Source organism: Nansenia antarctica (genome assembly GCF_963989245.1).
Source record: "Nansenia antarctica genome assembly, chromosome: 3".
Lineage (NCBI taxonomy): Eukaryota > Metazoa > Chordata > Actinopteri > Argentiniformes > Microstomatidae > Nansenia > Nansenia antarctica.
The window spans coordinates 10,044,498-10,059,497 of NC_137688.1; the positions used below are offsets into that span (position 1 = coordinate 10,044,498).

The following is a 15,000-nucleotide window of genomic DNA, read 5'->3' on the forward strand; positions in this document are numbered from 1 at the left end:
CCCCCCCCCCCCCTCCTCTCCCCACCAATTCCACCAGTAAATAGTGGAACATTCATTTATGTGCAGGGTTTGATGTGTAGTCATTTTGTGGGCCCGGGTTTCTTCGGCGTCCTGCTGAGAGTCTAATGCCATTAGAAGCGTCAGAGGCTTCTTTTGAGCGGCGCACCACCCGGCGCTCGCAGCCACACAGCCACACAGCCAATCCCATTCACAGGGTGCTGACACCAGGAATATTGTCCTCGGAGTGCACCGCCGGCTTTAGCCCCTGTCCTGCTCCCTGAAATCCAATATCTCCAGCTCTGCCTCTGTTGCTTCTGCAAGCGAGAAGGTTAATATGGCTTTGTAGTCAGACGCATGCCGGCCTAGTCACTGTCCACTCTCTCCTTGGTGCTGAAATTAACATTCCGTCTGCACAGGCGTTGGCTCCCCCTTTGTGACTGTGTTCAGCAAAGATAATTAGGTTTATATATATATAATTAGGTTTATATATATATATAATTAGGTTTTGTACATGTATAATTAGGTTTATAAAGATTCCCTTCATTCTCTAATTTGTATATGTATTATTTTATATGAATCATAATGTATGTAAAGTAAGTAAGTAACACTTTATTTATACAGCACCCTTCCCATCACGGATGCACAGGGTGCTTTACATATAAAATAAATACAAATATGAAAAAGTGCAAATTCGAAACATCAATGATTCAAAACAGAAAGGAGACAACATAAACAGAACATACACTGGAACAATAAGTATGCTCCCAGGTCTTTCACGTTTTGACCTTTTAACATCCTTCTAACAACAACTGGTTTACTTGGGGTCATAACCTTGATGCCCACAGGGAAGAGGAGATACCGGTATATCAGGGAGGTCAGAGTGTGGGAAGGCCATGCCATCATTGAGTCCTTAATCATATTCAAAAATATGAATATCTGTTTAATTAATTTAGTTTTCGGCACATTGTTCTTTCTGTTGCAAAGGTCACAATCTTTCAGGGAGTTTTTTGAGGATACTGTTGGTAATTTCTTTATATAAACAGCAACATTGTTCTAAATGACATTGATGATTTGTTGTAATTGTTAATTGTTTACCATTGTTTACTTGAGAATGCAAATTAACATATCTCTAAAAAATGAAGATATTGCAGTATTTTCTTGTCGCAGAAGCTATCGCAGATGTTCAACATTTTACAAACACATCTAATTCATAATATGCAAATTACAATAATGTCTTTGATCACATGATTATCTTCCTAATGTATGTTGATATTTGATGTCTTTCCCTTGGCAAATGCTATTCTGGTAGTTTCAGTAAGTAATTACATTGATTGGGGAGGGAACGAGACATGGCTTCATTTTCAGAATGCAGAATCCCAAGGCTGAGCCTCCTTCTGCTTGGTTTCAGGTTACAGTGTCGAGAGCAATTTGTAGCCAAGAGCATCAGGCCTCAAGTGGAATGCTACAGCACTGAATAGGCCAGAAGTGTCAGAGTGGGACACTGCTATGGCTTAGCCCCAGATACAATACGAATGGTATTGCCCTCACAGCAGGCCCCCTCAGTGACAATACTCCCCAGCTAGCTTCACAATGAAATAACAAAACAACAATAAGCAATGTCTGGCCACAATCAATGTGCATAAAAGGCATCACACCACATGCCAGACAGAGAGAACTGGATATGTGTCAGGATTCTGCAGTGAACAGTTGCAGTGAGTGGGTGACTGGCTGGTAGGTAGCACACCAAGTCTTCCCCCTGACATTTCCCCTGCCAAGAATGTCTGAAGCAATATGATTAACACTACTCTGTAAACACATTCAACTCCACTTTGCATGCTTGATGTAAACCCCCCCACAGCAGCTTACTGTTTCATACTAAAGAATCACACCGTCTTGATCGTGATATACGTACATACCCATAGGCAGCGACGGTCAGGTATGTTCTCCTTTTTTTGCAGAGTCCATGTGCATTTGCATTGTGGTTTGTAGTCGGGCATTGTCGTTATGGTTTGTTGCCATCTGAAGTCACAGAATAGAAAATTCCTCATAACATTCTCAACGCAGCGAGCCACTAAGCATCAGCAACACCTTGTTTATGCCTGCATGCACGCTCATGGACTAGACTGTGAAATCAGCTCATATAATTCTGGGTTTTTGTGTCGCTTAACATAAATACAACATAATTGTGTCAAACCAGCAGAAACAGTATACATAAAAAACGGCTCCGTAAGACGGACCATGAATTTTTCATTTTGCCCGCGGAATGTACATGATTGCGGAAAGTAACACAATTTGGGTGGCACTTAACTGCAGGATTACAGCCATCAATATTTCATGAACAAGTTCCCCCCAAGTTAATGAAATCCTTGGATGCATGCCACAAATTGAGGAGAGGAAACTGATGGGAAGAGGATCCTATTTGGCCACTTTGCATCTACTTAAATAATAGACAGACAGACAGACAGACAGACAGACAGGCAGTGTGAAGAGGACCGTTACAGACTCACACGGTCATTGCTAGTTCCCCCTCTGATTGAGGAAGTGACTGGATATCACATGATATCTCTGCCGTCCTCATTTGGTCTCAACACTGTCCAGCACACCAGGCCAGTCTAGAGTCTAGATGAGCTTTAACATGCCTGAGGTGTGAATGTGATCTCCAAATGCATCTCATTTGGATGTCATGGCGGTTTGTCTGGCACTCGTAAACGCTGGACATGGCCTCGCTGTGTCCACTCAATATCGATATATTACACAGTGGATTGTTCTAGTGTGCGTGTGTGCGTGTGCGTGTGTGTGTGTGTGTGTGTGTAATCACAACAATACCCCACCACAAATATTAGCTTCGTCTCTCCAAGCTCTCTCAAAATGTGACAGTACAGTACAGTTGTGACTATGAAGTATAAACAAAGAGTGTAGGTTTACAGAATTGCACTCTGCCTGCTTGTTAGCTCACGTCCCTCATGTGCTCCCACCATCCTCCATGTTGATGTCAGGCCTTCATAAACAGCATCCTGCTTCTGCATTACATGGAGTCATGGTAGATTGTTTTCAGAGATCACATTTTAGTTATCTGGGCTTAACCGTGTTTGCATGCGATTAGCTGGAGCACCGCAGCAAGAGAGGGGAAATGACAAACATTAGACTGGAAGCCCCTCAGTAAACAGACAGTTATACATTTTGAACATTATGCTCTTTTGTGTTATTAACAAAGCAGATCATTATAATGTACTGTACAGCAAATGGTAATAAGTTGCAAATTGGGTTTGGTTGTCTGGTAATTAATTTTGAGTAATGGTTTGGAGGGCCTCAGAGTGTTTGTAATTATCCATTAATTTAATCACAGATCAGAGAAATACCTCACTTCACCTCAGCGTACCGCCCCAGGCCAGTACACATCAGCCCTAATCGAGGGTCTTCTCTGACTCCCTGAGTCAATACAAATGACTTTAATATGCGCACTATTATTGTGTCGAATCATTGTCAAAAAGGCGGAATAAATCATTGAATTATGGCCCTTTAATGGCACAAATTGCTCCATGCATTTTGTTTTATTGACAGTCGTGGGGGGTGCTGAGAACAAGTGATGCTAATGATATAATCTGGCTGTGATCAGGGTCTGCCCCGGCCTCTCCTACCCCCCCTACCCCCCCCAGCTCAGACAAATTGGCTCATCTGCACTGGATCATTTGCTGTCTCCAGATACGTTGTGGTTTATAGCCAATTATCTTCCGCCATCCATTATCGATTACAGTGTTATCTTTCTTGCATTGCTTAATCTTTTGGCGCTGGTACACGGGCTTCAGAGGGGCTGGGATGCTAGCTGGTTGGTAGACCACAGGAACAGCAGCTAAGATGGATGTTTGTTCATGTGCTTGTAAATGGATATGTCATACACACTATCGGTTTGAACAGAAAAGAAAAAAAAAACGATTTGATTTTCTGCTTGTTTTCTCATGAATAGAATGTCATTAGAAATAACCAGGGGGAAATAGATACATTGCATTTCTCCTAGTGGGTGTTCCATCCTCTTGTGTTTGTAGTAATGATCTTCTTTTTCTTGTTTAGATCAATGACACCAATGATAATCTACTATAATTTCACTGTCTGGTTTAACATGATTTAATCCAGGACTGCACCATGAACATAGAACATAGAAATATCTTTGTCTATAATTCTGTTTCTCTCCCTCTACTACTGCAGCTGGGTGAACAACTTCGGTCATGAAGGACTCGGCCTTTTATTGGAGGTCTTGGAGAAGCTGCTTGACAAGAAACAGTAAGGCTTACCAAATAGCAAACACCAAGCAACAACACCAACCAACCTCAATGCATTCTTCAATGTGTATTGCATGTATCTATTGTGTAGTCTCTCTTTAAAGTTCACGTTCTCTTTTTCAGGCAAGAAAGTATCGACAAAAGGAACCAACACAAGTTGATTCAATGCCTCAAGGCCTTCATGAACAATAAGGTTTGTAGGAGCTGGTCTGGCCTTGTGATTCATTCAGAAGCTTATACCGGTACCACTGTCCAGGCTACCAGTCTCTCTTGTATGGATGTTGGATACAATGTCACAAATGCTGTAATGGAAAAAAAAACTCTCAGCTAAGCTAATTTTCCATTTTGAGTCCATTGTCTCCCACTCCTTAATTATTCTTTTTTGGGAAGCACTGTCTCATTTCTCTAAAGTAGCACATGCCTCAAAGATGGATGAGCTAATTGATATTGCTACCCTTTTACTAAATCCCCCTATGTGGTCAAGGAGTCTTACAGATAGATTTAAAGGTAGAAGAGGAATACACAGTGCAAATTTGTCCCCACAGCCCTGTCCTGAATTGGATTAATTCATCATAATCTCCATTTTCTCTTGGCCTCATTGTCCCTCCTTAAAAGAGAATTAGGCCTAGGTATTCCTTATAATATTAGTAGAGGTTCTTTGTATAGTTCATTTTTGACTGTAAGTGAAAGTTCTCTGTGAATGCAAATGCTCTCATTAATTTATACCCAATGGACGTTTTTATTTTTATTTCTTTGTCTCTCTCTCTCTCTCTCTCTCTCTCTCTCTCTCTCTCTCTCTCTCTCTCTCTCTCTCTCTCTCTCTCTCTCTCTCTCTCTCTCTCTCTCTCTCCCATGTCTATAGTATGGACTACAAAGGATTCTGGGGGATGAGCGGAGCTTGCTTCTCCTCGCCAGGGCGATTGACCCCAAACAGACCAGTATGATGACAGAGATTGTCAAGATCCTCTCTGCTGTGTGTATTATTGGAGAAGAGAACATGTAAGTTCACCCACCACCGTACCCCAGTCACTTACCACCACCATACCCCAGTCACTTACCACCACCATACCCCAGTCACCCACCACCACCACCACCATACCCCAGTCACTTACCACCACCATACCCCAGTCACTTACCACCACCACCATACCCCAGTCACTTACCACCACCATACCCCAGTCACTTACCACCACCATACCCCAGTCACTTACCACCACCACCATACCCCAGTCACTTACCACCACCATACCCCAGTCACTTACCACCACCACCATACCCCAGTCACTTACCACCACCATACCCCAGTCACTTACCACCACCACCATACCCCAGTCACCCACCACCACCATAATAATAATAATAATAATAATAATAATAATAATAATAATAATAATAATAATAATAATAATAATAATAATGCATTTATTTTATAAGGCGCCTTTCATGGCACTCAAGGTCGCTGTACAACAACACATTTAAAAACAGATTACAAAAAATTCAAAATACAAAATACATAGAAATATACAGTATAAAACATAGCTAGTAGCAGAGCAGCACGGGAACCGTAAATTAACACGGATATGCCTGCGTAAACAGGTGGGTTTTGAGGTGGGTTTTGAAAGAGGAGATTGAATCAATGTTCCTGATGTCGGGGGGGAGGGAATTCCAGAGGCGAGGGGCGGAGCGGCTGAAGGCTCTAAACCCCATGGTGGACAGACGGGCTGGGGGGACGGTCAGGTTGATGGAGGAGGCAGACCTGAGGGACCGAGTGGGAATGTTGATGTGGATACCCCAGTCACTTACCACCACTACCATACCCCAGTCACTTACCACCACCACCATACCCCAGTCACTTACCACCACCATACCCCAGTCACTTACCACCACCATACCCCAGTCACTTACCACCACCATACCCCAGTCACTTACCACCACCATACCCCAGTCACTTACCACCACCACCATACCCCAGTCACCCCCCACCACCATACCCCAGTCACTTACCACCACCATACCCCAGTCACTTACCACCACCATACCCCAGTCACTTACCACCACCATACCCCAGTCACCCACCACCACCATACCCCAGTCACCCCCCACCACCATACCCAAGTCACCTACCACCATCCTCATCTGACCCCTCTCACACGCTCAGAGACTCCCATTGTCTTCAACACACATGCACACAACCACACACACACACACACACACACACACACACACACACACACACACACACACACACACACACACACACACACACACACTCCCCTAGCAAATGTAATACCCTCCTTTTTGTATAATCAGATATACGTTGTATATTTGTAGACAACCCGTCAGTGACCCAGCACATTGGACTCAGTCATATTGCCTTTGCATGAGGGCTCAGAGATATGAGAGAGTCTGTCGCTTTACATGTTCTGATTTAGCAGTTGTGGGATGTGTAATGTATTTAAGTGCTCGGTGTAGTTGCCCATGAACACACAGCCCAGGCTGACAGATTATAAATTGAATCCAGAGGAGCTCTTTTTTTATTGTGTCTGCCACAAGGCTGGACTAGAATAACAATGCTGCCACTTCAGAGTTAGTCTGCATGCAGCACTGGGAAATCCACAAATACCAAGCACTTGTCAGTCCAGCCAACGGATTCTCTGTGATGTCTAATCTATGTATTTGAAAAACTTGGCCTGACATGGTGTTCTAGTTTTAGTGCCGATCCAGTCATCATGTCATGGCGGACGCGCGCGCACGCACGTACACACGCACGCACACACGCACGCACGCACGGACGCACGGACGCACGCACACACACACACACACACACACACACACACACACACACACACACACGCACACACACACACGTCTCTTGACCAACCACAAAGGCTATGGTGGGTTGAAGTTGTGTGTATGCTGAAAACTGCTACATTTTGATCCTCCCAATGATACGACACAGCTCTGTTTAAGCACGGACGTCTGAGTGTCAGAAAAAGAAAAAAGAAAAACAGCAGTCTCCAACAGCGTATGTTATGATGCCCCCCCCCCCCCCCCCCCCAAACCTGTCACACAGGAAGGCTGTTTCATTTATCTATTAGATGCCAAAGTTATTCGCCACACATAGACTACACATGACAGGTCACTAAAATTATCTCCAGAATTCCCAAGCCTGTCAAATAAGCAGTGATATACTATTTTGATATGTCCCTGCCTTCCTTTCGGAATTTTATGTTTCAGGTCAAAGCACACAAGATGACATGTGATCATACATACATGCTAGACGATCATTTCATCAATCTAATCTAGCCATAACTAGCACTTACACACTAGCAGTGTGTCTGAACATACCTCATACATACTCCGCTATTCCCTTCCATGGTGGGTGTGTGGTTGGGTAGACAGGGGCAGCCCTGTGTAGTTCACCTCCCCCCCGTCCCCCCTCTATCTCTGCCAGACTATTTTGGAGCAGGGGGAGGATCACAGGCTTGGCTGGGTCGTGAGCCATCCCCTCTCTCCCCAGGGACCGCGATGCTTCAGCGCATCCTGGATGGCAAAAAAAAAGAGAGAGAGAGAGAGAGAAGTAGAGAGAGGGAGCTAAGAAATGAAAACAGGCTGCCGGAGCACTCTTGCCTTGTGTTTGTTGTTGCATCTCCTGTGTATAGCAGATAAAGGCAAGGCTGCCACCTGAGAGAGAGAGAGAGAGAGAGAGAGAGAGAGAGAGAGAGAGAGAGAGAGAGAGATGGTATGCGTGATGGCATGATAAAGAGAGGGGAATCTACATCAAAACGTCGTGTCTGCTGTGTCAATTCAAGTCCCCTCATTTACTTGTGCTGCGGTCCCCCATTTATGTGTTTGGCGCATAGCAACATGTTTTTTTCCCTTCCACGGCTTTAGTCTGAAATTGTCCAATTCACTATGCAGCATCGTTGCCATGAGCCCTTGTAAACGCTCTAATTTGCTTCCCCCGACAAAAGGTGTTTTTCAACATTAGTCTGGTAGCCTCCCCCGAGCAATACATTGCTCACGCCAACTACCATTTTATTAGAACAGCTTTGCAATGGGTCGTATCAGCAATAGAAGCTTTTCTCCTAACATCGTCATAGCAATGAACACTAAAGCGGCTAAAATGTATACCTATATACAAGGCCTAGCGCTGTGAACAATGAGCCGAGACCAGTGTAATTGGCCTGGGTCTGCTCCGAATGGCCCCGTCCACGGCATGGATGGAGATGAGCTGATACGTGTGGTTAAGGTGGACGTGGTCAGTAAACGTCCTGTGGCTGGGGAGATAAAGGCGTTTGTTGACGGTTCTGTGTGCTTGCTTTCTGTCCTTTGTGTCCCTTAGCCTGGATAAGATCCTGGCCGCCATGACGATTGCGGCGGAGAGGAATAACAAGGAGAGATTCGCGCCGATAGTGGAGGGTCTGGAGAACCACGAGGCCCAGCAGCTCCAGGTCACCTTACGCACACACACACACGCACACACGTACGCACACACACAGACACAAACACGCACGCACGCACGTACGCACGCACGTACGCACACACACACACACACACACACACACACACACACACACACACACACACACACACACACACACACACACACACACAGAAAGACACACACACACACACACACACACACACACAAAACACATGCACAAAATCTTGAGCGATTTCCCATCAATGCACAACACTTGTTCAACCTGTTCCTTTAGAAGCCTCATTGAGTCATTGGGTGCATTCGTGAATACGCTCTGAGAGTAAATATGCTCTCGGCCGTTCGAAAATTCAGAGCACTGTGATCTGGGAGCACTCAGAATGCACACTGGACGAATGAAAAGACCTTTATCCAAGCGTCTGAACATTCCAATCTGAAAGTGGTGGAGGAAGTCGCTGCAAAATGCGATGCAGCTTGATTGGTCCTCTAGACAGTATTATTCAACATGCATCTATATGTAACGAAACAGGTTAGAATCATGTTTATGGGATGAATTTACGTTTATTTGAAAGAATTTTGCATTGTCATCTTCGCTGTCAATAATGTTGCCGACAACTGCTGCAAAATTGTTGGCCGCCAACGAAATGATGGTAATGTTATCGTTGGTGTCCGCCATGTTTACAGTTAGTTTGTAAAGACTTTTAACTGACCGTTCATAAATTAACTAATTTCAGAGCGCTCTATGATGTTGAAACCAGAGCTCTCTGAAATCAGAGCAGATTTACAGAGTGAATTTATGAACGCGCCCATTGAGTCATTGAGTTTGGAGGGATAATACTGTAAGTGTGTTCATAGCTCTGTGGTCAAACACAATAGCTGGTACAATAGTTACAATATACTTTAGCGATACCAGGCTGCTCAGGTGGGAGCAAAAGCTCTTTGTGTGGTGATTGATGACGTGAACATCGATTGCACTTTCACAGGTATTAATCGTGCACAATGGAGATTTGCAGCTCATCGCTTCAATTTCCCGTCTTTAACACCACATGACAAAGCACCTGAAGAGTGATTCACACAGGCGCGCCCCGTGTGCAGTGGACAGAAGCGTGCTCTATTCTGTGTCATTCAACACACAAATGGCCTACTCGGGCTTGCAGCTTGTGTTTGATATGGGGGCCAGGTTGGAGTTGACAGTTCTGTCACTCAGGGGTCCTCTGCAGCCCCAGCCCCTGTCGACGCATACACACATTTCCCTCTGCCTCTTCTCCTCTCTTTGTGTCTGCTTGTCAACCCCGGGCACCTTTGTCGTGTGACGGGAGTCGACTGTGGGGCTATTGAAATGCACCGAGAGGTCTCTCCTCCTGCCTTAATCATCAGTACATGGCTCGCTAGAGCAGCTCCACTGGAACCCCGCTACCCTCTTCGAGGACACGGAGCAAGAACACAGACCTGGAGAGAGATTCTGACTTCCTGGGAAGGTTTTTCTTTTTTTTCTTCGCCGTCTCGTAACAAATATTTTTCGTCTTTTTGTCGGTGTTATTGAGTTGGGTCTCAGAGGACTGAGTGGAAAAGGGCAACCGTGTACCAACGCACCTGTCTTTATTTCCGCTTTGTTTTTCCTTACTTTCTCCAGGACTTTTTATAACCTCCTTGTTTATGGTGAACAAAACACGACCAACATACTTTTTTACACTTCAGAATTTGTTCAGTGTGCTGTTGAACTGAGGGAGGTATAGAGGGAACAGGGGAAGGTATAGAGGGAACAGGGGAAGGTATAGAGGGAACAGGAAGGTATAGAGGGAACAGGAAGGTATAGAGGGAACAGGGGAAGGTATAGAGGGAACAGAGGAAGGTATAGAGGGAACAGGGGAAGGTATAGAGGGAACAGAGGAAGGTATAGAGGGAACAGAGGAAGGTATAGAGGGAACAGGAAGGTATAGAGGGAACAGAGGAAGGTATAGAGGGAACAGAGGAAGGTATAGAGGGAACAGGGGAAGGTATAGAGGGAACAGAGGAAGGTATAGAGGGAACAGGGGAAGGTATAGAGGGAACAGGAAGGTATAGAGGGAACAGAGGAAGGTATAGAGGGAACAGAGGAAGGTATAGAGGGAACAGAGGAAGGTATAGAGGGAACAGGGGAAGGTATAGAGGGAACAGGAAGGTATAGAGGGAACAGGAAGGTATAGAGGGAACAGGGGAAGGTATAGAGGGAACAGAGGAAGGTATAGAGGGAACAGAGGAAGGTATAGAGGGAACAGGGGAAGGTATAGAGGGAACAGGGGAAGGTATAGAGGGAACAGAGGAAGGTATAGAGGGAACAGAGGAATGTATAGAGGGAACATGAAGGTATAGAGGGAACAGAGGAAGGTATAGAGGGAACAGGAAGGTATAGAGGGAACAGAGGAAGGTATAGAGGGAACAGGGGAAGGTATATAGGGAACAGGAAGGTATAGAGGGAACAGAGGAAGGTATAGAGGGAACAGAGGAAGGTATAGAGGGAACAGGGGAAGGTATAGAGGGAACAGGAAGGTATAGAGGGAACAGGGGAAGGTATAGAGGGAACAGGGGAAGGTATAGAGGGAACAGAGGAAGGTATAGAGGGAACAGGAAGGTATAGAGGGAACAGAGGAAGGTATAGAGGGAACAGGAAGGTATAGAGAGAACAGGGGAAGGTATAGAGGGAACAGGGGAAGGTATAGAGGGAACAGGGGAAGGTATAGAGGGAACAGAGGAAGGTATAGAGGGAACAGGGGAAGGTATAGAGGGAACAGGGGAAGGTATAGAGGGAACAGAGGAAGGTATAGAGGGAACAGAGGAAGGTATAGAGGGAACAGGAAGGTATAGAGGGAACAGGAAGGTATAGAGGGAACAGAGGAAGGTATAGAGGGAACAGAGGAAGGTATAGAGGGAACAGAGGAAGGTATAGAGGGAACAGAGGAAGGTATAGAGGGAACAGGAAGGTATAGAGGGAACAGAGGAAGGTATAGAGGGAACAGGGGAAGGTATAGAGGGAACAGAGGAAGGTATAGAGGGAACAGAGGAAGGTATAGAGGGAACAGGAAGGTATAGAGGGAACAGAGGAAGGTATAGAGGGAACAGAGGAAGGTATAGAGGGAACAGGGGAAGGTATAGAGGGAACAGGGGAAGGTATAGAGGGAACAGAGGAAGGTATAGAGGGAACAGGAAGGTATAGAGGGAACAGGAAGGTATAGAGGGAACAGAGGAAGGTATAGAGGGAACAGAGGAAGGTATAGAGGGAACAGGAAGGTATAGAGGGAACAGAGGAAGGTATAGAGGGAACAGAGGAAGGTATAGAGGGAACAGAGGAAGGTATAGAGGGAACAGGGGAAGGTATAGAGGGAACAGAGGAAGGTATAGAGGGAACAGGAAGGTATAGAGGGTATAGAGGGAACAGGGGAAGGTATAGAGGGAACAGGAAGGTATAGAGGGAACAGAGGAAGGTATAGAGGGAACAGAGGAAGGTATAGAGGGAACAGGAAGGTATAGAGGGAACAGAGGAAGGTATAGAGGGAACAGGAAGGTATAGAGGGAACAGGAAGGTATAGAGGGAACAGAGGAAGGTATAGAGGGAACAGAGGAAGGTATAGAGGGAACAGGAAGGTATAGAGGGAACAGAGGAAGGTATAGAGGGAACAGAGGAAGGTATAGAGGGAACAGGAAGGTATAGAGGGAACAGAGGAAGGTATAGAGGGAACAGGAAGGTATAGAGGGTATAGAGGGAACAGGGGAAGGTATAGAGGGAACAGGAAGGTATAGAGGGAACAGAGGAAGGTATAGAGGGAACAGGGGAAGGTATAGAGGGAACAGGAAGGTATAGAGGGAACAGAGGAAGGTATAGAGGGAACAGGGGAAGGTATAGAGGGAACAGAGGAAGGTATAGAGGGAACAGGAAGGTATAGAGGGAACAGAGGAAGGTATAGAGGGAACAGAGGAAGGTATAGAGGGAACAGAGGAAGGTATAGAGGGAACAGGGGAAGGTATTGAGGGAACAGAGGAAGGTATAGAGGGAACAGGAAGGTATAGAGGGAACAGAGGAAGGTATAGAGGGAACAGGAAGGTATAGAGGGAACAGAGGAAGGTATAGAGGGAACAGAGGAAGGTATAGAGGGAACAGGGGAAGGTATAGAGGGAACAGGGGAAGGTATAGAGGGAACAGAGGAAGGTATAGAGGGAACAGAGGAAGGTATAGAGGGAACAGAGGAAGGTATAGAGGGAACAGGGGAAGGTATAGAGGGAACAGGGGAAGGTATAGAGGGAACAGAGGAAGGTATAGAGGGAACAGAGGAAGGTATAGAGGGAACAGGGGAAGGTATAGAGGGAACAGGAAGGTATAGAGGGAACAGAGGAAGGTATAGAGGGAACAGAGGAAGGTATAGAGGGAACAGAGGAAGGTATAGAGGGAACAGGGGAAGGTATAGAGGGAACAGAGGAAGGTATAGAGGGAACAGGAAGGTATAGAGGGAACAGGAAGGTATAGAGGGAACAGAGGAAGGTATAGAGGGAACAGAGGAAGGTATAGAGGGAACAGGAAGGTATAGAGGGAACAGAGGAAGGTATAGAGGGAACAGAGGAAGGTATAGAGGGAACAGAGGAAGGTATAGAGGGAACAGGAAGGTATAGAGGGAACAGGAAGGTATAGAGGGAACAGAGGAAGGTATAGAGGGAACAGAGGAAGGTATAGAGGGAACAGAGGAAGGTATAGAGGGAACAGAGGAAGGTATAGAGGGAACAGGGGAAGGTATAGAGGGAACAGGGGAAGGTATAGAGGGAACAGGAAGGTATAGAGGGAACAGAGGAAGGTATAGAGGGAACAGAGGAAGGTATAGAGGGAACAGAGGAAGGTATAGAGGGAACAGGAAGGTATAGAGGGAACAGAGGAAGGTATAGAGGGAACAGAGGAAGGTATAGAGGGAACAGAGGAAGGTATAGAGGGAACAGGAAGGTATAGAGGGAACAGAGGAAGGTATAGAGGGAACAGGAAGGTATAGAGGGAACAGAGGAAGGTATAGAGGGAACAGAGGAAGGTATAGAGGGAACATGGGAGGAAGGTATAGAGGGAACAGAGGAAGGTATAGAGGGAACAGGAAGGTATAGAGGGAACAGAGGAAGGTATAGAGGGAACAGGAAGGTATAGAGGGAACAGAGGAAGGTATAGAGGGAACAGAGGAAGGTATAGAGGGAACAGAGGAAGGTATAGAGGGAACAGGGGAAGGTATAGAGGGAACAGAGGAAGGTATAGAGGGAACAGGAAGGTATAGAAGGAACAGAGGAAGGTATAGAGGGAACAGAGGAAGGTATAGAGGGAACAGAGGAAGGTATAGAGGGAACAGAGGAAGGTATAGAGGGAACAGGAAGGTAAAGAGGGAACAGGGGAAGGTATAGAGGGAACAGGGGAAGGTATAGAGGGAACAGGGGAAGGTATAGAGGGAACAGAGGAAGGTATAGAGGGAACAGAGGAAGGTATAGAGGGAACAGAGGAAGGTATAGAGGGAACAGGGGAAGGTATAGAGGGAACAGGGGAAGGTATAGAGGGAACAGGGGAAGGTATAGAGGGAACAGGGGAAGGTATAGAGGGAACAGAGGAAGGTATAGAGGGAACAGAGGAAGGTATAGAGGGAACAGGGGAAGGTATAGAGGGAACAGAGGAAGGTATAGAGGGAACAGGAAGGTATAGAGGGAACAGGGGAGGAAGGTATAGAGGGAACAGAGGAGGAAGTATGGGGGGTAGAAAGCTCTTTATCACGCGGGCTTGTTTTCCTCCTTAAAAATTGCTTCTAATGAAAAGAACCGCCCGCTAATTGTGAAGTAAATTAAAATACCTTGCTGAAGCAGAAGGTTCAAAGAAATGAAACACTTTTTTGAAACCTGCGACGGGCTGCGGAGCCTGCTTTGTTAATGTGATTAAAATGTGTTTCGCCGCGGTTCAGGCTTTACTCTGCCCCGCCACAGAGAGAGAGAAAGCCACCTTCCCAGACTTTAAACCGTCCCAGCAGTGCCACTTTAATTAGTCTGCAGGAAACCCACTTACGGCACAACGGCAGATCACATGACGCCTAAGCTGCTCTCTCTGCCCTCTCGACATAGACAACACCGCTTCACAACGAGCTGGAAAACAACAACCGCAACAGCTACCCTTCCCAAAACAATCCCACACAACAAACATGGCCGACTTGTGTGTCTGCTTCTGTGTATGATAGCGCAACCAATCTGCATACGCCAGAAGAAGAGAAGGAATCGCTCAGCAGCTCCTTGGGCCTA

The 15,000-nt window shown here is 45.9% G+C and overlaps 1 protein-coding gene across 1 annotated transcript in view; it reads left to right on the forward strand.

The window, feature by feature from the left end:
• Positions 1-15,000, forward strand: part of diaph2 (diaphanous-related formin 2) — a gene marked incomplete at its 5' end in the record, with an annotated part of 433,487 nt that overhangs the window by 119,261 nt on the left and 299,226 nt on the right. Inside the window, 4 exons of the mRNA XM_080525622.1 lie at positions 4,204-4,278; positions 4,401-4,470; positions 5,140-5,276; positions 8,623-8,731. Of these exons, the coding sequence (XP_080381748.1) occupies positions 4,204-4,278; positions 4,401-4,470; positions 5,140-5,276; positions 8,623-8,731 (391 nt within the window). The remainder of the gene's footprint in view (positions 1-4,203; positions 4,279-4,400; positions 4,471-5,139; positions 5,277-8,622; positions 8,732-15,000) is intronic.